Below are 24,738 nucleotides of genomic sequence, written 5' to 3'. Positions count from 1 at the left end.
GTTTTGAAACATGTTCCTGAAAGTGTTGAGCAGCAGATTAAACTGGTCTCAGCTCAGAGACTCGCTTCAGTCGATGCCCAGCTGAACAGGTTCACTTCTCTTCACTCCACCATAGCCATGGAGGAACCTCTGTTGCCATGGGAACACTCACCGGGTCTTATCTCACACCGGGCAGCGGCCATGGAAACAGAGATGTGTGACAGTCTCACACCGATTCTTCTGCTGTCAACACAACCTCAACGTCAACGAGAGGAAGTTTTACACAATCGAGCGCAGACACAGAGACTCTGCTGCACCACAGGCCAACATGGAGGAAGCTGCCCTCTGACCTCATGAGCTCTGTTCGTCTGCATCTGTTCACCCTGCAGCTGCTCCACAACGTGTGGCGGAAATTAGAGCAAGTGACACAGTGTGGAACCAGTTCTCAAGAACCACACAGGAAACGGGCCCCCGCAGCTTCTTGTGCCAGACCCCAGAGACAGAGCATGACGAGGTGGCACTGAGTGCCCCCCCCAATGTATTTACATGTTGTTGCTCCACCTGCTTGTTGTGTTTATTATATGTTTATGTTCTCCGTCTTCATTCTGCCTCAGCTGTTTGTTCCCTGTAAGAACACTGACAGAAACTGGAACCGGAGTCAGACTCCTGACGTGTTCCCACATGAAGCTGAGTCCAGCTCAGAAAACAAGGAGGCAGGGACCAACACGAGAGTCGTACCTGCCAAGACCTGCAGCAGACGACTGTGATTTATCTCATATTCACAGTAACTGTTGCAGCAGTTTGCTCCTCTGTCACCAAACTCCATTCAAAACTAAAGCGTTTTTTATTTCTTGATTGAGGGGAAATTTTTAATTGTTTGTGAGACACTGTCAACAACAAAGGATTCATTCTTTATGCCTTCAGAAGAATTCAGCTTAAAATGAATGCATCCATTTATTTATTATTAATAACAGATTTAAAACATTAGACAGTAGTTCACCTGGCAGCTGACTGTCCTGTGAAACATTCCCTATCACGATAATTTCGTTTTTGTGTTTAAGTGTTTTTACATCTTAATCACACAATTAGAACAAGTTGTGAGAAATACATTAAATATAATATTAAATCATGAAATAAGTGACACAACAAATGATTTTTCCAACATGGGAAAAAATGTTGAGCTGAAACAGTTGATTCACCTGCAGAAAATTGTTCAGCAAATACTTTGATCTTTAATTCATAATTATTTAAGCAGATAATAAATTCACTTGTTCCAGCTTGTGAAATGTGAATATTTTTTTACTTTAAACAGAAAATCTGGAGTTTGGCCAAAAACAAGACACGTGGAGTCGTCACCTTCACTGTTTTAACACATTTTATAGACAAGTGATTAATCAGCAATAAAAATAATCATTAGCTTAAGCCTTAAAAAATCTGTAAAATGTAAAATAATTCAACAATATCTAATTTATAAAAGTACAGAATAATTCTTCACTGATCAGCATCATCAGATGTTCATTTATCGTCCCATCTCTTCCCACAATCCTTCACTGACACTGAGACACACACACACACACACACACACACACACATCCAGAACCAGAAACATGAACATAATTGCTTGATAATTGATCAGACATATCTCTTGGACTCACCAAGGAGGAAGGAGGTTCGAGGAGGAGGCAGAGAGCCAACAGGGCTCAGCAGGCCCAGGAGGAGGAGGAGGAGGACGGGTGGAGCCATGATGAGGAGCAGATGATGGAGGGATGATGAGGATAGATGTTAAAATCTGCTCCTGTCTTCAGTGTTGGGTCCACGGAGCTGAATCAACAGTCAGCGCCGCATCGACTATGACTGTGAAGAGATTCTGAGGAAGACTCACCACAGCTTCCTCTAACTGAGGTCAGGGGGAGGGAGAGGAAGGGGAGGGAGGAGGGCTGAAAGCTTCTTTGAACATCATCATCGTCATTGTGTCCGATGTGTCATACGGTCCTTCAGTGCTCACAAAACCAGGAGGGGAGGACACGACACACTGACCTACACCTGAGTGTTAGTGACTCCACCACAGTTCAGCTCCACAGCTCCACGTCCACCTGACAGACTCAGATCAACATCAGTCACAGGCTCGGGGACGATTGCTCTGCAGGAAGCTGCCTGTGAGCCGAGCGCTCAGCAGAAGCAGCAGCAGCAGCAGAAAAAGTCTTTGTTCTTTCTATAAGTGACAGTTTCTCTGAATTACGAAAGAGAGGTTTGTTTCTAGTGTTGCTCTGATTCACTTCATCCTGTCTCACATCCTCCATCGCTCTGGTTTCACATTTCACTCTTTGGCACAGAAGATGCAGCAAACAGCCTGACAGGAAGTGGAACTTCTGTTTTTTCTACAGTGGGACATTCATGAGTAAAGTTATGTCTCAGCGGCTCAGTCTGAGGACTGATGCCGAACCAGCAGGTGGAGACAACCCCCCAGTTTACTGACGTTAAGGAAACATCAGTAAAATGCAGCTACATAAAATAACCTGGGTTAAACTTTCCCCCTTTAAACTGCACGAGTCTCTGCAGGCACACAGGTCACACACTGCACCACCCACCACCACAGGTCCACTCTCAGCCTGTGGGAAACACCGTTCACCATCACTTACATGCATTATTAAAGGATCTGTTCAAGTCCAGTACATTAACAGCTGTGACCCCGTCCTGTGAGGTTACGCCTCCCTGTGGAAACTGCAAATGTGAAGTAACCAGTTAATGGTCCAGCTGATAAATGATAAACAGGAAGTTATGAATCAACTGAAAATCAAGAAATGAGCACAGATGATGTAGAAACAGTCGGTTTTATTGAGGACGTTTCCCCCAGCAGCAAACGTGAACACAGCAGGACGGTAACAGCATGAACACCGATCAATAGATCAGTCAATCAATCAGTCTGAATGATCAGGCATGTTTGTTCAGAGGATTTAAGGATTGTTGGGTGAAAACATTCAGTTCTGCAGCAGCTCAACAGTTTTGGACTTTTATTATTAACGCTGCTCCAAACGTCCAAATTGAGGCTGAAGACTCAGTTTGTGATTCTGGACAAAATCTCTAATCTTTTATTAACATCTCTGCTCTGAAGACTGGAAACCTGCACAGTGAATGACGTCCAATCAGTCACCTCATTCACATTTAGCCAAAACATGTGTAACTGCAACCAAGAACTTTTACACAATTATATGTTTAGTCCCAGATTGAAATCCAGCATGACCAGTTTTAGACTGTGTGTTAGTTTAGTTAAGCTCTTGTATGACAGCTGTGATTGGACAGGCTGAGCTTCATTTATTCATGCCAGCCAGACGCTTGTTACGGAGCCACAAGAGAAGAAACTGAAGATAATCAAAGTGCAGCAGCTACTGAACGTTAAGCAGCTGCTGAAGGTTCAGAAAGTCTCCAGACCTTCAGGCACTGTGCTGCAGATTTAACCTGAAATGGTTCCTGTTTCAGTCTTCAGACTCAGCTTCCTGTTAATGACCCTGGAGATGAGTCTGGACCTGGACCTGGGTCCACCTGTGGTAAACTGAGCTAATTGGACAGAGTGTATGATGAGGTCCCCTGCAGGTCAGGACAGAAGCTCTCTGTGAGCACATCTTCATACACAGTGAGCTCAGTGAAGGGTCTGGAAACCTCCTGAAGACTCTGTACATGTGTGTTTTGTTCAGACGCCACATTGAGACTTTAGTTCAGTTTGACATAAGCAGCACTTCATGTGAGAACCTGTTTGAATCCAGCACTGTGACCAAGCACAAACAGTGAGAAAAATCATTGTGTAGAAAAAAGCTGTGTTTTCATAGTATCAGACGCTCCAGGTGATGGTCTGGTCTCTGCACCACAGACCAGAGAGACCTCAGCCTCTCTGACATCATGATTCAGTCTGTTGTTCATCCGGCTCCTCTTTGGCGTAACATTACGATCAGCTGACAGACTCGCTGAGAACGTTCCCAGCTGTCTCCGATAAACATCTCAAGGCAGGTTAGAAAAATAAAAAGCTGATCCAGTTTCCCCAGCAGAGACAGACACGTTACTGGTACTGTTTTGTTGCTGTAACATGTTGAGAATAGTGAGTGAAATATTTAAAGAATATAATCGTAACACTTTGATTATAATGTGGTAATATTTTAAAAAAAAAAAACAACTTGCATTATTGGAGAAATAAGTGTGTTGTAAAACAATGTTGTAAAGGTCTGAGAATAAAGTCGGAACAATTTCAGAATCAAGTTGTTGAAGTAACTTTTCTCTTTAAAATAAAACAACTTTTCATGAACATCGATCTGACTCTTTATTCTGAAAATGCTGGGACTTGATTCTCACAATTTAAAACTTTTATTCTCCATATGTTGTGATTTCATTCTCAGAATATTACAATTTTCTTCCTGAATATTATTTTTTTCTCTGAATGTTTCCGCTGTCGTCACCTCCCAGAGTGTGTTCACACCTCAGAACCACTGAGGCTCAGCTGGTTCAGATCCAGGTCTTTGTACAGGTTCAGGGTTTTAAATCATCTTACAAACTGCTGGAAGGAATCAGTTCGATGACGATCATGTTTTAGTCCAACGAAGAAGAAAAAAATAAAATCTTTACCTTCTGTCATTTTACTAAAATACAGTTTGAAGCTGAGAAAATATCTGTTGTCTGCAGAGGAGCCTCGTCAGTCTCCTGCCGGGGCCCTGAACCGCAGTTTGGAAACCACTTTGACCACAGGTTTGATCCCTGTTCAGGCTCCTCCTACAAGGCACTGAACCCCTGCTGCCTCCAGGGGCTGAACAGGACACCAAGACACTCATCAAGCGTGGGTCAAGGGTCGCAGGTTTGATTCCCGAGCATCACTGCCGCGGTGCTGCTGAGCAAGGCACTGATACGTCACATCTTCAGTCTGTGTGAGTTCATGGAGGGTGACGTGAGAAATCCGATGACTGAGTGGATAATAACGTCATCATCATCATCTTCATCATCCTCAGTCTCCAGCTCATTCAGGTTCATTCAGAGTCTGCCCCCACCCCTCCACCCCCCCACCCCCCTCTCCCACAGACCTGAACCATCAGGGTTAAAGAGGAGGCGAGGTCTGGACCTTCTGAGGAGCTGCAGGTCGGACGGGAGGAACTGGAGGTCGTCTACAGAGACACAACCACACAATCGTCACCAGATTTATGGTTCACATAAATGTGTGTGTGTGTGTCTGTGTGTGTGTGTGTGTGTCTGTGTGTGTGTGTCTCTGTGTCTCTCTGTGTGTGTCTGTGTGTGTGTCTGTGTGTGTGTCTGTGTGTGTGTCTGTGTGTGTGTGTCCTGACCTTTGTCTCACTCTGACTCATCAGCTGCTGAAAGCTTCTATGAGGAAACTGTCAGTTCTGCTGCTAAAACATGTGAGTAACAGTTGAACTGATGTGACCCTGTGGGGGGGGGGGGCAGGGGGCTCAACACATGGCCCAGAGGTTCAGAGAATACAGTCTGTACAAACCAAGGATCATATATACCCATATGTACCTGTTGGGAACAGCTGCAGGTGCGACGGCTCCGTGCGGTGGTGGTTTGGTGTTGGGGGTGTATCCGGGGTGAGGAGGCAGGTAGGGGTTGGATGGCGGGACCAGTGGGCGGGGCTTTTTGGGCACCAAAGGTTTGAGTGGAACAGGAACCTGAGGAGAGAAGAGTTTCCTTCAGGTGAACGTTGTGTTCACTGACTGATCTCAGCTCAGTTCACACAAACATGTTGGATTCAACCAGCTGCTCTTCACATGTAGAAACACACAACACGGCACAAAGATCTGAACACAACACTGAAGCACATTTCTCCACATTCCAAATTAAAAGCCCCTCCCTTTCCTAGTGAACTTTTAATGTGAAGTATTAGCAGGAAGTGCTGATTGTCACTGACAGTGATGAGAGGTGAGGGAGACAGGACTGATTCTCTGGTTCAAATCCATCCATGTTTGAATTTTCTGTTCATGAAACCCATTGTTTCATACACAGTGTGTCTTTAACAGCCTCGTGTGGACACGAGTCTCATGTGACCAGACAGAGACGGAAACATGGCCGCCGCCGCTCCACTGAGGCGACAGTCTAAAGGCACCTGTTCACTGAGCTGCATCACTGGTCGTGTTAAACACTGTGTCTGTATCTGTAGTGAATATATTTAGATTTCTTTACATTTTTATTGTCAATATTTTAGATTTATTGTTAAATGTTTCTATTAATATTTAAACTCTCTCACTCTCTCACCCAATTCCTCTTAATCAGTGGTGGACAGTAACGGAGTAAATTTACTTGAGTACTGTACTTAAGTACATATCCAGAGGATTTGTACTTTACTTGAGTATTAGATTTCTTTGGTACTTATTACTCTTACTTGAATACATTTCCAAGACAAATATTTTTACTTTTACTCGAGTAAATTTCTAGGAAGGCTGAAAAGTACTCGTTACTTTCAGGTCTGCTCTTTTTGGAATTTTTTTTTTTTATTCTAAAATACTATTGGACACAAGCTGTGTTTGTCAAAGAATGAAACCTATCACAGTGCACGCTCTCCACTGGGATCTACGTAAAAGCGGATAATAGAGACAAGAGACAAGACAAGACAGACATGGGGAGACAGACATTGGGAGACAGGCACGGAGACAGACAAGACAGACATGGGGAGACAAGACAGACATGGGGTGACGGACATTGGGAGACAGGCACGGAGACAGACAAGACAGACATGGGGAGACAGACATTGGGAGACAGGCACGGAGACAGACAAGACAGACATGGGGAGACAGAGTTTGTTGTGCTCCTATATTGTACTGGTACATGTCCTTCCTGGAAAGTCAAGTGACTTCAACATTGAGTTATTGAAAGCAGAGATGTAGTTTTTTGTAAAGCAGTGGTTCTCAACCAGTGGTCTGGGGACAACATTGGTCTATGAGGGGGTTCCAGTTCCCAACTTAGCTAAATGATAGAGAGTTAGTTGGACGGTGCAGGTTCATTTGGTTACAGTTTTAATGATTGTTAATAAACACTGCATCTGCAACATCTGCTGTCCTCTTATGATCCCATTCATTTTATTTGTTCTTATAGGTGTTTCTGCAGGCTTTATATAACTTTGTGGTTCTAAAAGCAAGCACATCAGTGCAGGTGGTTTCAAAGAGTTAATTCTCAGAAACAAGAGTTAAAAGATCCTTAAATTCATTTAGAAAAAATTATAGTAATTCATTGATGTGAAAAATAAGAAGTTTACTCTTACTCTTACTCTTACTTTTACTTAAAGTAAATTTAAAAGCATGTACTTTTGGATACTTAAGTACCTTTAAAAGCAAGTACTTTTTTACTCTTACTTGAGTAACATTTAGACTGAGCTACTTTTACTTGTAACGGAGTAAATTTTGACCGGTAGTATTTGTACTCTTACTCAAGTACTGGGGTCGAGTACTCTGTCCATCTCTGCTCTTAATGTTGAAAACCAACTTGTTAATAAACCTGATTCTGATTCTGATAAAAGTTGATTAGTGTAACTGCTGTGGGTCCATTCTTAGTGTCAACATTCATGTTTTTAAAAAGCACTGGAGGAATAATTGACAGCATCAGTTCTTTGAGAATCTCATTCTCCTCCTGTTGTGACTGAAACATCTGGATCGATGTAGAATCAGCTGCATGACCCAGTAACAGGAAACAGAAACTCTTCAGCTCTGCTGCTTAGAGAAGTGTCCCTGAACGCCTCACGTCTGTCAGGTGTCATCACCTGATTCCAGCATTTGTGTTCAACCAATCACTTCAATCAACCCACGTCTCACTGACCCTCATTGATCCCAATAATCACAGTGATTAGTTCATCTGATCCCAATTCACCAATCAAAACAAATGACACCAACCAATCAGACTCATTCTGCTGCTCACACACTGCTGTCTATATGCTAACAACATGCTAACCAGCAGACAGGTGTGGTGTACCTGTCCAGGTGTGACGGGGTCGGGGGGGAGTGGCTTGTTGGGCGGAGCTGGTCGACTCACCAGCTGCTGGAAGGTTAGTGAGGAGGAGGAGGAGGAGGAGGAGAGTGAAGCGACAGAAGTTTAGAGTCAGAGGACGAGTTAGTGATGTCAGCTGCTCTGTGTCATGTGACGCCAACATGTTTAACAGAGATACAGGTAGATGACACACTTGACTGAGCTCTGTGTAAGAGGTCAGGAGGTGAGAGGGGACATTAGAAAGAGACACTGTGTTTGTTCACTTCATGAAAACATGTGGAACCAAGAACAGGATCTGAGAGTAAAGGTCTGAAAATCTGTTCAATACAAAACTGAAACAAAATAAAAAGACCCACAAAGTCTGTTCACAACAAGATCTACTCACACAGGACACACACCAACACTACACACTGCAGGTAGATGTGACTGTACCTGGCTGGTGGGGGTGGGGGGGTCGGGGGGCAGAGGCTTGCTGGGGGGGGCTGGTCGCTGTTTATCAGACTGAAGCAGCAGAAATAAGAATGAGAAGCGTTAAAAGGATGAGACGATGATGTCAGTCAGTTTCTGTGATGTTTACCAGGAAGAAAAAGTTCAACATCCTCAGACAGTGAAGTGACGACCGACGGGTTCTGGTTCTGGTCTCTCTGCAGTCACTCTGGTCTCTGCAGCCTCACCCTCGTCCTTCAGGTCTGCACTGAGGTCCAGAGCTGCTGCAGCTCTGTCTCTGCACAGTTTACAGGAAACTGAATGTTGTTTTCTCCTCGTTATAAACTCATTCTGATTCATTTTAAATGTCTCTAAACTCCAGCGTCTGAAATATAAAATATATTTCTGCTTTTCACGTCTGTGTCATGTTCAGATTCTAGATCCTCAATATAGAAACTATAGTGAAAGGTATCAGCTTTATGTGACCTATGACCCATGACATCAGCAGGTCTTTTCTCCATCTGTTGCTAGGAGATGTGCATCACACATGAAAAACAGGTGAGATGCAGAATCTCTGGATCATGTGACACAGACGCTCTAACCCGCTCACACTGGAGCCAAAATAAAAACCAGGACAATCTGCAGCTGCCGATCACTGTTTCCATTCAACACAGTATTTTCTTCTTTAAACCCGTCTCTGCTCTTCAGCCTGTTAATATTCATCATGAAAACTTGACTGAACCAAACTCAGATTTTCATTCATTCTCTGATCAAATGTTAATTTCATCAAAATGTTCTGTTGAATTAATTCACCTGCGTCTCAGAAATGTAAATAAACGAGTAAAACCACTTCACGGGATGATGAACTCTTCCTGTGACTCGACACAAACTACAACTACAAACACAACATGTACGACTGAACCAGGACAACAACAACCACCGACGACACAAACAGACACACACCAGACCGACGCCTCACACACACTGACACACGTCTGAACAGTTTGTTAGAAGTAGCAACACAAGCTCAGACATGTACACACGTCAACTCCTCCAGGTGAGTTCAGGTGAAGTTACCTGCGACTGGGATTTTAGAGCGGGGTCAGGGGGGAGTGGCTTAGTGGGAGGAGCAGGTCTGTCATGAACCTGATAGGAGAGAAAACAGGAAGCAGAGGCAGAGTGACAGCTGATACATGCACAGTAGAGGAGCATCTACCAGAGGTCAAAGGTCAAACAGGCAGCTGTGTTAATGTGAGCTAACAGCAGGGAGAGAGAAAAAGATCTGCAGCTGTGATGTCACTTCCTTCTGCTCACTGCTGGAGCCAGACTCTAGTGGTCGTTAGAGGAACTGCAGCTCCTTCACTGTTGAAGCTTTATGGTTCAGATCTAAATAAAATGTGATGTTAACTCTGACGCAGCAGCTTGTTTGATGACAGTTGTCTCTGCTCTGAGGACAATTAATCACATTCATCCATTAACAGTTCAAATTACTGAGATACAGCTAATATCAACTGAGTTTGTCTCCTGTTGTACTCTCCTCCTCTGAGCTTTGGCACTACAGTTCCCATCATGCTTTATGATGCAGTGACTCACTGTTCTCTCTCTTCAAGTCTAACATCTGCATGAAACTCTCAACAGACAACATCTGTGTTAGAAAACATCTGGTTCACTGATTAAAGGTCAAAGGCAGAAAAAGCCTGTGGACACAAACACTGCAGGAGAGAAGTCAACTACGACTCCCAAGGTGCATTTCACCACTAAACAGCCAGTCACATGTATTTTCCAGTTGTGACTTATGGCTGCAGTTTTTTAGAATGGAGGAGAACAATGTGACATCACACCCTCCTCACTCAGTGATTGGCCAGCTGAGTGGAGATGTCAAAGTAGGCGGATTTTAACATCTCTCTGTTCTCTTCTTCACCTGCTGTTTAAAGGTTAAAGCCTCTGGTTCTATGAAAACACAGAGACTGAGCTGTTGTGATAAAGTACTACTGATTTCAGTGATTAATTGATTATTGATAAACTGCCATTGATAATGTAATTGATTATTGTACTAGACAATGCAGAAGACGAGGACGTGCAGTGTAACTGTCAGGAAAGGTTCTGTATTTTCTGTAGTACCTGGATCAACCACCAGGTGCTGCCTCATAGTGTTTAATGAGGTGGAGTTAACGAGTGTTCACTGAGCACGTGTCAAATGATAAAACAAGCGCACCTCCTTCCTTCGCTGTCTGGTCAGTGGTTGAACAGACAGATGTGGACGTTCTGTGATCATCATTCATGATCCAAGAAACTTCTTCACCTGTTCTTTAAATGTAATTTATTTAAAATCAAATAAACTCATTAACTGTGATTAAATCAACGATCAATAATCAAACCCACTCTTCTTCACTCAGACTCAGTTCTGAGGATTTTAAAGGGACAAACAAACCTGATCAGTTTTTAAAACGCTCGCTCTCTTTGGTTTGTTGTTGGAGGCGGGGTCAGTGTAGGTTAGGTTGCTGTGGTTACCTCTTTGTGGGGCGGGGTCAGTGGGATGTCAGGCTGCGGGTTCAGGTGGTATCTCAGCGGTCGGACCTGCTCCCCGTTCCTGCCGTCCACTCGCTCCATCGCCGGAGTCCTGACAAGAACAACACCCACATCAAAAATCAGACCCTAGTCCAGGATCAGGATGAGGATCAGGATCAGTGTTTTTACAGAGGAGACTCCCTGAGCTGCTGAACGAGACTGTGATGGATCGCGTTAACTTCCAGTAAAAAACTGAAGGAGAAACTAAGTTGACTGTTTTCATCAACACAAACTAAACCAAACACAAGCCCCTCCCACACAGAGACACTGCTACACCGTCGTTACGACGCCTTTTCTCGTTTACACTGATGCCGGCAGCAGAGGCGAGTTCGCCACGTCAGCTCTGACGACCTCCACTGTTGACATGAAGGTGGAACAACAGAACCATGAGGAGGAATAAAGACACAACAGACTACACTTAAAGCTGCGCCTTCATTACCCAGAAGCCTCTCTGTCCTAGTTATTCTGTCACAGACAAACAGGAAGAGACTTGATGTTAAATTCCAGATTTACACCAGGAGAAAACCCGCAGGTCCTGGTGTGTGAGACTACAGGACCAGAGGGATCTGGATCAGGGCAGCTTTAAGTCCTGAAGCGGTGCTGATCAGTGGGTGTGATCAGGTCTCTACAGGGACAGACTACAGACCAGGACCCAGCAGGTCCAACAGTACCTGGAGACGTGGGAGGGGTCAAACTCCAAATCCCACATCTCACAGTGAGTCACACTGCATCATGGGTAAGAAAACACATCAGAATAAGACTTAATGAGCTTTTTCCACCAGACACAGTCACTTTAATTTATATTGATTTATATTTTCACTGAACTAAATTTTACAAGAAGATAATTTGAGAAGAATTAAGAAGTCTATGTTATGACAAGTTTTAACGACAAAAATAAAATGTTATAAGAAATCTAAATCCTTAGTCATAATTATTTCAAAAATAAAACCTAAATCTGCTGAGAATATTTTTACATATAAAATATCTTCATATATTTCAATGTGTTATAAACTGTAAATGTGATTATTTATTAACCATTTATCAACTGAGAGTTTTTTGAGATATTTCATTTTGAAAATGTGTTAAATGCTTTAATTTATTCACACACACAGACACACAACTTGTGTGTTACCGGTTGTGTTGTCGAGCTTTGTGAAACGGGCTGTTTGGTCCCAGACAGATGAGACTCCGACGGAAACGAGGGAAGCGAAGAGCGAGGAAGAGGAGGACCACCGGCAGGATGAAGAGGAAGATGACGAGCAGGGCGACTCGGACGGGGTCAGACTCTGAACACACACACAGACACACACAGTTAAGCAGAGTCGGGGCGGAGGCAGACTTCAGTCAGACGGTTCAGGGTGTTCACCTGGAGCAGCTCTGGCTGGGCCACTGTCCACGCTGCCTCCATGACCTGAGTACCTGCAGTCAGGTGGAGCCCAGCCCACGTCACAGTGACAGTTCTTATTACTGTTACACACCTGAAACACACACACAGCAGATCACAGTCCAACACTCAGATCACTCCTGTTAGATCCTGAGCTCAGGTACAGCTGCAGTCACATGACGTCAGGTATGTTCAGGCCGCTCCACCTCTGCATCTCACACTACACCTGTTTATATCTGGCATCTGTGGAGCCCGGGGCACAGGGGGCAGTGATGAAAGTGAAAAGACAAACAGACAGATGTGGAGCCGACAGGAGAGAGAGGGTGTGAGGTGTCTGACAGGTGGAAGGGGGGCAACCGGGCGACCAGGTGACTCACCCCGTGACCGTTGCATTTCCTGCGACACTCGTCCACACCGAACCCCGACACGTCCTGACACTTCTGGTTCAAACAGGCCTACAACAAAAGCACACACACACACACACACAGGTGAAAACATGATGTCACAACTCCAACAAACAGATTTAAATCAATAATTGAATCATAATTATGATGTCATCATGACGGACCTTTCCAGCGCCGCAGGCTGTGCCTTGGGCCACAGTGGCGGGGTCCGACACGTCGTCCCCCAGGTGGAAGAAGGTTCCTCTGCAGACCAGGTCGCTGTGGTTGAAGTGGACGGTGGTGGTGAGGATCTCTGCGTTGGTGCCCAGCAGGGGGCGCTCCCTCCCCCCTTGACACTGGATCCTGCCACAGTGGACGTCACTGTGGGGGGGGGGGGGGGGGTAACCACAGGAGAGTCTGTAATACTGTGTACTGTGAGTACAGTTTGTACTGTGTGTACTCTCTCTGTGTACTGTGTATTCTGGGTACTATGTGTACTGTGTACTGTGTGTACTCTGTGTACTCACGCGGGTCCACAGGGGACGTAGGAGCCGTTGCTCAGCTGACCACAGTTTCCATATTTGTTTCCTTGTTTGTTGACGGAGGAGAAACAAACAGCCGGAGCTGAGGTGGCATCTGAGGACAGATACAGTCAGGTCACTGGTACTGGTCGAACTGGTCAAACTGGTTTTAGACCAGAACTGGTTCAGGCTGGGTACAGTAGGGTCAGTATGAACTGGTTTTAGTTGGACTGGTGTAAACTGGTCTTACTGGGTCCCCACAGCGTCTGGCACTGGGCGTGGATGCTGGCACAGACTCCTCCGTAGCAGTAGGAGGCGCCGTCCTCGCAGGGCTCTCCGTTCTGCAGGAATACGTTGGGGGGGCAGTGGGGGGAGGAGCCGGTGCAGAACTCTGGCAGGTCGCACTCACTGAGCGGGTCGCGACACACTGAGCCCGCTGACCGCAACTGAGGAGGGAGGAAGGAGGAAGGAGGAGGGAGAGGGGAGGAGGAAGAGGGGAGGAGGGAGACAGGAGGGCGGGCTCAAAGTGAAGAAGTGATTGACAGATTAACTGGATGCAGGTGAAGGTGCAGGTTCAGTCTTACTCTACAGTCCTGGCAGCAGATGCCGTCAGACGAACACTGAGCTCCAGGAACCAGCTGACAGGTGGAGGCGTTGCAGCAGGGGTCATCACACTCCTGACCAATCAGAGCACAGCAACACATCAACAGGAGGAACCACACTGAAAGCCTCTCAGTCAGTCAGGTGAGCGGGCAGACAGGTACGCACCTCCAGCAGGCCACAGTCGCACTCCTCTCCTTTCTCCACGTACAGGTTTCCACAGCGCGGCCCCCCCAGCAGGTGCTCCGGCTGCGGCACGTTGAACAGACACATCCCACCTCCGTGCAGGAGGCTGACGGACAGGTCCGCGGCGCTGCAGCTGCTGAACTGCTGACCCGGCATGAACCTGAGGGGTGGAGGAATGAAAAGAGCAGGTAAACACAGGTGTCCTGGTATAGACCGGAGGCCTACACAGACCTGGATCTTCACGCTCTCACTCGGGATGGTTTTGTGTTTTCAACCTGTCCCAGAGCCCAGGAAGTGATGTTCACGTGCATCACCTCCCAGGGGACAGTCTGTGGGCGGGGTCAGTATCTCTCATGGTCTGTATTCATACTGAGAATCAAGCTCGCCTCAGGACACCTGCGTTACCGTACTGACAGGTGTACCGCTCCAGTCAAACCCCCCACCTCTGGTACTAACCCAGTCGACGGCTCCATGATGCATCCTCCGAGCCGCGGTTCGTTCTGGCAGGAGCAGCGGCGTTCGGCGGTGTCGTGGCTCATCCCCAGATTGTGACCGAGCTCATGAGCTACAGTAGAGGCCACGCCCAAAACGCTGACCAGGTGATCCTGAGAGAGAGAGACAGGTGTTCACTCATCAGGTTGAAGTGCACTTCATGACCACACGGTGCTCTCTGAGCTGAGGCTGAAGAGGAGACTCTCACCACGTTGACTCCACCTGACCGGTCTCTGGAGCACATGGACGACTGAGACGCCATCCCCACCGTGGTGCCGTCAAAGGACCCGCCCCTGTAAAATACAACGTGATTATCACGACCGGTCGTGATCTGAGACTTTTATTTTGTTAAATATTCCCATCCTACATGACGAGCTGGGCGTTGTCATGGCGAAGGCGCGGCAGCAGCTCTCTGGTTCTCCACTCCAGGAAGTTGTTGAGGGTGTCCGTTGGACTCTTCTCCACCTGGATCTTATCTCGGTCGCTCCAGATCTCCAGACCGGTCAGCGCCACGCGCACGTTCAGAGGACGGTAGAACTGGAAGAGACAGAAGAGGGACGGCTCGGACCTGTCGCCACAGCAGATTTACACAGTGACAGGGAGGTCAGAGGTCACAGGTCTCACCCAGTCCACCTGGTTGGCCACGTCCAGCATGCGGTAGATGATGGTCTTGTTGCTCCTCTGGTAGTTCAGAAACTGTGAGGAGCAGACGTCACAGTTACAGAGATGATGTCATGACAGCGAAGATGCAGCCATCAGAGTCTGACAATCAGCTGTCAATCAACCTTTACAACAGACCGATGGTCTCAGTTTAGTCACATGGTAACGTGAAGGTGTGTCAGCAGGAGACAATGATCAGCTGCTCCCATCATCACCTCCTGAACATGTCTGACCAGCACAAACACACAAACACACACAAACACACACACACAGACACACACAAACACAGACACACATACACAAACACACATACACAAACACCCACACACAAACACACACACAGACACACAGACAACCGCAGACACACAGACACACACACACACACAGACACACAGACACACACTGACCTCCTGGTGGTCGACCACCAGCACCAGCTCGATGTACTTGGTCTCAGACAGGATGTCTCTCTTCCTCTGCAGACAAAGCAAACAGACGACAGCAGTCAAACAGGAACATCAGCTGAGCAACATGTATCCTCACTACTGCTAACTGCTAACCGCTAACTGTTAATTGTTAACTGTTAACTGCTAACCGCTAACGCTAACACTGTGCTGGTAGCACAGCTGGTCTCTGCCAGGTTACTGGTTTCAGTCTGGACTCTCCAGGTTTCTGCTCTGACCACCTGCTGTTTCTCTGTCAGTTTGATGGACAGCTCTAAATACTACAATACCCATGAGCCTCAGCTGTAGTTGCTATGGAGAAGAAGACAGTCAGAAACCTGATCCAGGATCAGAAGCTGATCTGTTTTAAATCTCTTTGGCTGCAGCAGCATGTGAAGCTCTGTGATTGGCTGCTTCTTAGTGAAATGCAGCCTGGGAGTTGTAGTTGACTTCTCTCCCTCAGTGTTTGTGTCCTCAGTCTGTCTCACCCTGTGTGTGTGTGTGGAGCTGTGGATGGGGGGGACAGCAGTGTGGGACACCCCGCAGCCTCCAGCACCACCACCCTCCAGAGGGCTGGTGGAGTACAGCAGGTGGACTCCTTCTTCATCACCTCCTCCTCCTCCTCCTCCTCCTCCACTTCCCCCACTGCCATCTCCTCCACTCTCCCCTCCTCCCCCCTCCTCCTCCCCCTGGTGGAGGGTTTGGTGATGGTGGCCGTCGTCCTGTGGCTGCAGCTCGAAGCTCAGTGTGGAGTTAATGGCGATGACGCCTCTGCAGGAGAGAACACAGTCAGGTGATCAGGGTCAGGTGAAGTGTATGCCATCCTATGAAAGAGTCATTCTGCTGTCAGACTGATTAAACACCTTCACCTTTAATCTCACTTCAACACCTGCAGGAGTTATGACATCACATCTAGACTGGAGCCAATCAGGGTCCAGTATGTACCTGACACAGACTTTACAGTGAAGAGGAAACATCTGGAGTCCAGATGTTAAAGTTTAGATGTTGGAGATGTTATAATAAACTGGGCTGGTTTAATTCTGGACTGACTTCCTTCAGGGAGCACAGTGTTTAACCGAACGTCCTGTTTTCGGATCATCCAGTGATTAGATGCAGATTTGAGGTGTTTCGTGATCCAGGTTAACGGAGCCGTGGACGGTCAGGTTGTATGGAGCGGGTCTGGATCATGGATCTGTTCACAGCCTGGAGGCTTCATGTATTCAGTCTCTTTCATGTGGGGAGGAAGAGGTGTGATTTTCCGAACTGTTCTCAGGACTGAACATCAGACGAACAGTGAACAAACCACAGCTGGAGTTTGTTACTGCACAGCTGCTAAAACCAAAACCAGGAGCTAAAAGAGGCTAAAAGCTGCAGAGACCGAGACAGTTCACATGATCAGTTGTTATCATCAGTAAAATATTGATCAGGCTGTTTTTATTGAGCGTTGTAGTTTTGGTGTTGGTCTGCACGGACACAGGTCTCTGTGTTCACCCGGTCAAGTCGACCCCCTGACCCCCAAAACCACAAACTGGACCCGGTCACTTCAAATGAGCTGATATATAAACCCACTAATCCTCCTACAGCCTCCACCCTCTGTGCTGCAGGGGTCAGAGGTCACTCACGTTGATCCGGATCAGTTGAACCTCACGTTTTGTGCTGAGAACAGCCAAGAAACACAAAGACCTGAAACAACGTAAATCCCGGACTCTGAACGAACTGGATTGGAGGTTTTTAGGTTTAAAGAGATTTAGTTTTTATTTTCTTTCACTGCTGTTGGAGAAGAAAATGTTTTTCTCTGAGGAGGTGGGAAGTTTTACGACAATTCTCAGCTGCTGCCTCAGAGCATCTGGAAACAGTCAGATCTGTTTGTCCTCGCTCCTCTGTGACACAATAAACTCTGATGATCATCCATCAGATTACAGATCCACTCTCCCCTCCTCTTCATCATGGTTCTTCATCATGGTTCTCCATGGTGACGTCTCTAAATGTCTTGTTTTGTCTGAAACCCAGAGACTAGAGACAGAGAGTACACAGTACACAGTACACAGTACACAGTACACAGTACACAGTACCATCACTGTTACTCACCGGAGTCCGGAGCAGGTGCTCAGAGCCACTCTGGACTGAGGAAACCCTCTGACGCTGCCGTGGTAATAACAGTGAGTCTGAGGACGACACAACATCTGTCACAGCTGGAAAACACAACAGAGAAACACCGAGGACTGACGGTGCTGCGTTCACTGACTCACCACAGGGTCAGCCTTCACGGACACTCCGGTGCCGTTGGGCAGGTAGTAGAAGACGTTGGGTGGTTTGGGCAGCAGGTCGCTGCAGAGACATGAGGTCAGACACTTTACCTTCATGATGAGGTTTATGTGTTTTTTTACAGTGTGGAATTAAAAGTCTGCTGTAAGAAGCAGGGACGCTGCGGTTCTGTGGTTTGAGTCTAAACCTCTCAGTTATCATCAGATCATGTTGTGTTTAATGTCACACTGTAAATCCGACTCACTGGTTCTTCTCCAGGTCCAGCAGGAAGAGTCGTCCTCCCACCTCCAGTCCACACTGCAGCCTGTCAGGGTGTCCGTCCTGAAACGCACAGGGACACTGTATGAATATATATGAAATATATTAACTGTTATTGTGGTAAAGTAGAACAATAAACTGAAATAAAATAATAATGAGATCAACTGAAAGTTAAATCGTTTAAATAATAACTATAAATAAAAAACACATGAGAGTATTTCAGTGGTTCTTATTCTGGTCCTTTAGGATGTGGGCGGGTCTGAACACATCCGTTAACCAATCAGTGTTTTCCTGCCTCTTAATGCAGCTGCTCTTTGAAGAGGGGACACTTCCTGTCCAACACCTCCTCGCTTTCTCCTCTCAGCTCCACAGGAAGTCAAGGTGTGTGTGTGTGTGTGAGCAGACAAATGGCTAACAAGCTTTTTCCTTCTACACAGAAACAGTCTGCTTTTTCTCTCTAACATCTGTCACAGGTATCAAGTTTAACATCAGCTGATTAACGCTGCTGAACGACACAGGACTGGATCCAGAGCTGAATCTAGACTCGTCTCTGAGCTGATCCAGAACCCAGCAGCGGTCTACACAGACCCAGTGACTCAGGATCAGTTCATCCTCTACTGAACATCTGTCGTTTCAAAAACATCTGGACTGAGTTTGTGTGCTTCTCTGGAGCTGAAAGTTAACGTTAACTGTCAGTTCAGACTCATAATCTTGTTGACTTTCATCAAACAGTTCATGTATTTCATATAGACACCATGAAACGTAAACCAATATATATAAATAAATAAAATATTCTCTGAGTCAGATACTGAAATAAATATTAAAAACTCAGGTGAAGAGTCACGTGACTCTACACAGACTGTTTCCTTCAGGACCGTAGGAACTCTGAGCGTCAGTGTTTGATCAGAAACAAACTCTGGGTGGAGTTTTCCTTTCAAATGAGCAGAATTCCCCTCTGAGGCGTGTTTGTTTTCTCCACCCTCTCTGTACTTTGTACTGTGGTGGAGTCAGATCATTGTGCAGCAGGATGGAGGGGGAGGGGGGCGGAGGGTGTTTGTTAGCTGAGTCATGTTCAGCTCAGCCGGGTGGGTCTGACTCTGGAACCAGAACCACAGCACAGAGGACAAAACTGAAGTCTGGAACATGAAGCTGTTTCGACCTCAGATCCATCCAATCAGAGACCAGTAGACACACATGACACCGCCCACTTTTAAGATGATCTGTGCGTCTGTGTCTGAAGTTTCATCCGCATCTGAGGAGTCTTCCAGAGCTTTCAGCCACATGCTGTGGTCTTCTCCAGCTGATGAGGTTACTCAGTTGTCATGGAGATCGACTTGTTGTCACAGGTCACCTGATTAAAAACTACACTATCTCTGATGAAGGCCATGAGACGCGGTTGAAAGCTCTGATAAAAGGGATCTTCTGCTACAAAGAACGAACCCTTCAGACTGTGGGGACCTGGCCTCATTGTGACATTAATGTGAGGACGATGTGACCTGTGATAAATAAACAAATGTTTATCTGAGCATCTACAGATGTGATGTCACCACCACACTGACACCAGGTGACCTGAGGACAGGTGGGTCCAGTCAGGGACTCACCTCAGAAGTGTTCAGGATGTTCACTGTCAGCACAGTAAGATTTTTACCTTCATATCGCCATGACGACGAACATATGATATTTATCAGTCCCCCCTGTTAACCGCCACAGCAGCCACAGCTGTGACTGACCGACCAATCAGAAGCTTCTAAACACAGTCTGCTGACCAGTGAGAACAGAGCTGAAGCTTCATGTTTTTCACTCCTGTTTTCAAACCTCTCTCTCTCTTTTCTCCCTCACTGTGTTCTGCAGCCTCTCTCGCCCAGTCTCACCATCTGTTAACAGTCTCTCTCTCTCTCTCTCTCCCTCCTCCTCCTCCTCCTCCTCCTCCTCCTCAACATGTTGTTCCTTTTTCTCTCTTTCTCTCTCTCTCTCTCTCTCTCTGGTGAGGTCATGTCTCTCGCCCAATCTCCTCCAGATGATGTCAGAGCTGCCAACCACAAGAAGAGGAAGAAAGAAGGAGAGGAGGAGGAGGAGGGGCGGGAAGGAAACAACACTGGAGTTAGAGCTGATGAGAGTCTTCATGGTCTCACAGTGAATCAGACCGTTTCCTGTCTCTTCTGCCAAGTTATCATCTGAAACTTCTCCTCATTAAAACAACCAGACCGGGCTCACCTGGTAGAGCTCGTACCATTAACACTTAGTCCTAACCTCAGCGGCCCGGGGTTCAAGTCCGACCTGCGGCCCCTTGCTGCCTGCCAACCATCCTGTCTCTGTCTCACTGTAGCTGTAAACACAGGCATAAAAAGCCAGAAAAAATAATTTAAAAAACAACCAGACTTCTACATGTTGTTGAGCTGTGTTCTTACATCATCACTAATGTCAGTCGTCAAACACAGAAATCTGTGACTTTAATCATGGTAACGCTCCGTCTCATTGGTCGCCTGTCAGTGATGTCATAGACAGAAGCTGAAACTGACTTTGATCCAGTTTGAAGTCTCATGTTTCAGATCCTCTTTCTCCTCTTTGGTGGTTTTCAGCTCTGTTTGAACCAGTTGAAGGATTTTAGTCACCGGACGTCTGGATCTGAAGTTATCAGAGAAACAAGCTGAGGAAATGTGAGACAGCTCAGCTCCAGGTGAGCTGCAGCTCACGTCTCTCAGCTCCAGGTGAGCGTTTACTTCAGCTGACTCTGCAGTAAGGAGCTTTTTTTTAAGGTGGACTGACCCTTTAGTCAAAGTCCCTCATCACAGCACAGCTCTCTACTTTCTCCTCTCTCCCCTCGTTTCCTCTCAGCCGGGCGGAGTCAGGATGGGTGGGTGTGAGGGGGATTTCTACAGGAAATGATCTCAGAGCTTCTGTCAGCTGCACAGGAAGTGTCCGTCCTATAACACCCCCCCTCCTCCTGTGGTCAGATCTCAGAGTTCCTGCAGGAAGCTCCTGGAGAAAGGTGTCAGCGCTCCCACTTCCTTCCTGGCTCTTATTCCAGTGAACTGAACCAGGAGGAACCAGTCTGTTAATGACCACAGGAGAACATGAGGAGACTCAGTCCTGCCCCCCCCCACCACAACAACCACCACCCCCAACCACCACCACCACCACAAAGAGCTTCTGTCATCAGCTAAAGTTCCTGAGGTTTCCTGGACAGGACTCTGCATTTTAACAAACATCCAATCAGGATCCACTTAGTCCTGTTCAGGGTCGGGGAGGACTGGAGCTCATCAGCTCCACACAGGGTGAAGCTACAAACCAAATCACTGTGAACCAATCACAGCTTTCGTTCTCTACATTCTTCTACTGAGATCAGACAGACAGCTGACAGACTGGACCTGGGTCTGCAGCTAACAGGCTAACAGCACTTAGAGTCTCTCACCACAGCTGGGTCTCCTTCCTCTTTCCACATCTCATAAATCACTGGAGTTTATCACTGTCCTCGTGGAAACCTCCGGATTCACTCGACCTCCTGAAACATGTTGTTTGTTTGAACCAGTTGAAGGAGCGGGTCAAACACGTGTGTGTGTTCACATGATCCCGATGGTTCCACCTCCACCTGAAAGCGGGGATCGTCGCACACACAGGACCTGCTGAAGCTAACACACACACCTGAGCCTCACCTGTTATAGAAGCAACTGAATTTTAATGACACCTGAAAAAATGTGCCAAAGGTCTGAGTCATTGGTGTTTAATGTCTGTCTCACAGAAGAACTGGGAACCAACCAGAACTGAGAGTTTAATCAGCTGTGTTCGGCCTGTGGAGGGAAAACTGTGCTGCTCAGTTACAAAAAGTATTTTACTCAAAAGCTACGACTCCCATGAGGCTCTGACTCCCATCAGGTAACCATGGGAACAGGTGGGGGGGCTCCCGCTTTTATTTTCTCAAATGAGCACAGGAAGGGTGTGTGTGAGTGTGTGAGTGTGTGTGTGTGAGTGTGTGTGTGTGTCCCACCCATCCCAAACATCCAGTTTCTGCTGATGGAAACCAGACTGGGATCAGTCTGCCCACAGGACCAGTACAACAACAGAAACACACCAGAGACACAGTGTGAGTGTTTTAACATCCAGACCCCAGTCCACAAGAACTCACCCAGTACAGCGTCAGTACCAAACCACTGAAACCAGTCAGAAGATTGTCTCTGTGTCTCTCACCTGTAAAGCTTCAGCGAGGCTCCGTCTCTGTCCGTCCACCACGATGAAGGGACGAATCTTCTCCAGCAGGGGGCGCCGCGGCCTGTCCACGCCTGAGGACACAGACAGACACTTAGCCGCTGGTTCTTACTGGGTGAACTGGGAACACGGGGTCCCAGAGCTAGGCTAACGCATCAGCAGCTATCAGCTGATTCAGAGTGTGTGTGTTTGTAGACGTGTCAGTCTGACAGTTGTTGTGTAGTCGTTACTGTGTTATTACACCAGCACTCATGGATCAGACCGCACCCACCAGCTGAGCCTTCATGTTGGCCACAGCTACACAACTGTAAGTTTGTGATGCTATTGTGATGACAAAATCTGCACGCACGCGCACACACACACACACACACACACACACACACACGGTAGCTCCTCCTTCAGTCAGTGTCTCCAGGACGACTCTGATTGCTCCTCGTTTTTAACCTTTATTTATACTCGCAGCAGGTCGGCTGAGCACGCTCGCTCTCTGCAGCTGCTCTTTGATCAAATTCAAGATGAACAGGTGCAGAATTTAAAAAGCATCAGACACTTCACAGCTGTGTGAAAGCAGCCACAAGCAGGTGGAGAACCACTCATGAGAACGTTCTGTGAGAACATCAGAGACACTTTTATCTACATCAGTTCAACCACCACCTCATCTCCTGCTGCAGGAGTCTGGTCTGGAATCAGCTGGAAAATGAACTGATGTCATTCAGACAGGTACAGAGAGAGTCTCCATTCAGAGCAGTTAGAGTGAGGTCTACACCAGCAATAGGCACAAGGTCAAAGGTCACACTAACAGTGTTCACAAACCTGCTCTTTCCATCAACAGGAGGAGGAGCAGACGGATTAGATTCACTTCTTCATTCATACACAGTAATGTGGTGGTGGGAGAAGTACCAGTACAACTACATACAAATACTACTAATAGAGTCCTACTATCAGCAAACTCGTTAAAGTATCACAGTAAAAGTACTTCATGTTGTTAAAGTATCACAGTAAAAGTACTTCATGTTGTTAAAGTATCACAGTAAAAGTACTTCATGTTGTTAAAGTAGCACAGTAAAAGTACTTCATGTTGTTAAAGTATCACAGTAAAAGTACTTCATGTTGTTAAAGTAGCACAGTAAAAGTACTTCATGTTGTTAAAGTATCACAGTAAAAGTACTTCATGTAGCTCTCTGGCATTATCAGATCATGAAGGGGTTCCTAACCTAGGGCTCGGGCCCTTCTAAGGGCCCCAGATAGATCTGAGGGGTCGACAGATGATTAGACAGGGGGAGCTCTGACTCACTGATCTGGATTCAGTTTCTAAATTACAACATTTCACTCCGAGATGTTTTGGAGCAGAAGTAGAAAAAGTATGAGAGAGTACAAATACTCCTGTAAGTACTTCAAACCTGCACTTAAATTCAGTACTTGAGCAAATGTATTTAGTTACTTTCCACCGCCGTCTAACGGTACCTGTTGTCTAACGTCGGGCCGTTGTTACCTGTCACGGTGGCGGTCAGACCGTCGGTAGCGTCCGTCTGCCCGTCCTGCGGTGCGTTCAGGGACCGGCAGACCGTGAAGGCAGCACGGCCGCTGAACAGCAGCAGGAGTAACGTCGCGGCGGCTCCGTTCATCCTCCCTGCGTCACCGGCAACAGGTAGCTGCTCTGGGATGTGTGAGTGTGAGGTAACCCCGTCCCGCTCCCGTTACCTCACCGTGTCGGAGCACCGGGGGAGACTCCACCGAAACTCCATGGTGCTTCTTTTCGCGGTACCATCCACTGAAAGGAGCGGGTCAGAGCTGCTGCGGTACCGGACGACAGGCGGGGAAGCGACCATTAACTCGAGGTTAATGTAGCGGGAGGACCGCCCGGTCCACCGGTCCACCGTCCCTGATCTGCGCAGCAAACTACCGTTCGCACCGGGGGGACTCGGTCGGTTTATGTCGGGTGTGTTCGTTTTGACGCCAGACAGTTGGGCTTCTCCGTCCTGAGCGACCTGAGACCAGCCACTCACTGGGGAACACCGGCCCACCCGCGGTTTTACCGGGAGCTAACGGAGCTTGGTGACATTTAAGCTAAGTGAAGCTAACCGGAGCTAGCGAGAGCACGACCGGAAGTACTGCGATTCAGCCTTCAAAATAAATGCCAGCGAACAAGCGTCATTATGAACTACATTTTAAATTGACCTTAAATCTGTATTTTTTACATTTATACTGGAATAATTGATGTAATACTTTAAAGGAGCCATTAAGGAGGGCAAATATATAACTTTGTCACTATTTTTCAAGACTATCTCATACAGTCTTTAACCAACATAATAAAAACTTCAAGAACTTTCCAATAAAACTCCTTCATTTCACAACTATATTCTCTGTTTAAAAAGCTTGGTGTCCTTTTATGGTAAATAAGTAAAACA

The 24,738-nt window shown here is 46.8% G+C and overlaps 2 protein-coding genes across 10 annotated transcripts in view; both read right to left on the bottom strand.

Moving 5' to 3' along the window:
- Positions 1 to 2,089, bottom strand: part of LOC139612781 (semaphorin-4A-like) — a 17,745-nt gene extending 15,656 nt beyond the window's left edge. Inside the window, exon 1 of one of the 2 annotated variants that reach the window (XM_071468766.1) lies at positions 1,635 to 2,089. Coding sequence is in view for 1 of the 2 variants with exons in the window: in XM_071468765.1 (XP_071324866.1) it covers positions 1,635 to 1,722 (88 nt within the window). In the remaining variant the exon portion in view is untranslated. The remainder of the gene's footprint in view (positions 1 to 1,634) is intronic. The other variant, XM_071468765.1, reaches the window with a different exon arrangement.
- Positions 2,090 to 2,791: 702 nt separating this feature from the next.
- adam15 (ADAM metallopeptidase domain 15) lies at positions 2,792 to 24,391 on the bottom strand. 8 transcript variants are annotated; one of them, XM_071468763.1, is made up of 26 exons: positions 23,823 to 23,854; positions 22,313 to 22,404; positions 20,358 to 20,453; positions 18,114 to 18,190; positions 17,854 to 17,932; positions 17,693 to 17,769; positions 16,093 to 16,375; positions 15,572 to 15,637; positions 15,129 to 15,200; positions 14,872 to 15,041; positions 14,713 to 14,797; positions 14,469 to 14,617; positions 13,995 to 14,172; positions 13,811 to 13,903; positions 13,477 to 13,672; positions 13,233 to 13,341; positions 12,891 to 13,086; positions 12,700 to 12,777; positions 12,305 to 12,416; positions 12,071 to 12,224; positions 10,882 to 10,990; positions 9,448 to 9,516; positions 8,377 to 8,445; positions 7,930 to 7,995; positions 5,491 to 5,639; positions 2,792 to 5,120 (listed from the first exon to the last, which is right to left on the bottom strand). In XM_071468763.1, exons 3-26 carry the CDS (start codon positions 20,358 to 20,360, stop codon positions 5,054 to 5,056), a joined length of 2,706 nt encoding a protein of 901 aa, XP_071324864.1. In that variant the 5' UTR covers positions 20,361 to 20,453; positions 22,313 to 22,404; positions 23,823 to 23,854; the 3' UTR covers positions 2,792 to 5,053. The 8 variants fall into 8 exon arrangements, 7 of the variants coding, with proteins under 7 accessions (XP_071324864.1, XP_071324858.1, XP_071324859.1 ...); XM_071468757.1 differs by lacking the exon at positions 20,358 to 20,453 and having other exon boundaries at positions 23,823 to 24,391; XM_071468758.1 differs by lacking the exon at positions 20,358 to 20,453 and having other exon boundaries at positions 7,930 to 7,992; positions 23,823 to 24,391.
- Between the last annotated feature and the right edge of the window lie 347 nt (positions 24,392 to 24,738).

Source organism: Trachinotus anak, unplaced genomic scaffold (genome assembly GCF_046630095.1).
Source record: "Trachinotus anak isolate AG129_WGS33_773 ecotype Australia unplaced genomic scaffold, CSIRO_AGI_Tana_v1 ptg000032l, whole genome shotgun sequence".
Taxonomy (NCBI): Eukaryota; Metazoa; Chordata; class Actinopteri; order Carangiformes; family Carangidae; genus Trachinotus; species Trachinotus anak.
The sequence above is the reverse complement of the archived record's forward strand: the minus strand, read 5'-3'. Positions and strand labels throughout refer to the sequence as shown.

What these genes read in the sequence shown, in the direction of transcription:
- adam15 (XM_071468757.1), bottom strand. Translation starts at nt 23,955, where the DNA reads ATGAACGGAGCCGCCGCGACGTTACTCCTGCTGCTGTTCAGCGGCCGT. An exon ending in TCTGCTGCCAGGACTGTAGA is followed by an intron (nt 13,673 to 13,810) that starts GTAAGACTGAAC and finishes CTCCCTCCTCAG; the next exon opens with TTGCGGTCAGCGGGCTCAGT. An exon ending in CAGCCTGCGGCGCTGGAAAG is followed by an intron (nt 12,778 to 12,890) that starts GTCCGTCATGAT and finishes CTTTTGTTGTAG; the next exon opens with GCCTGTTTGAACCAGAAGTG.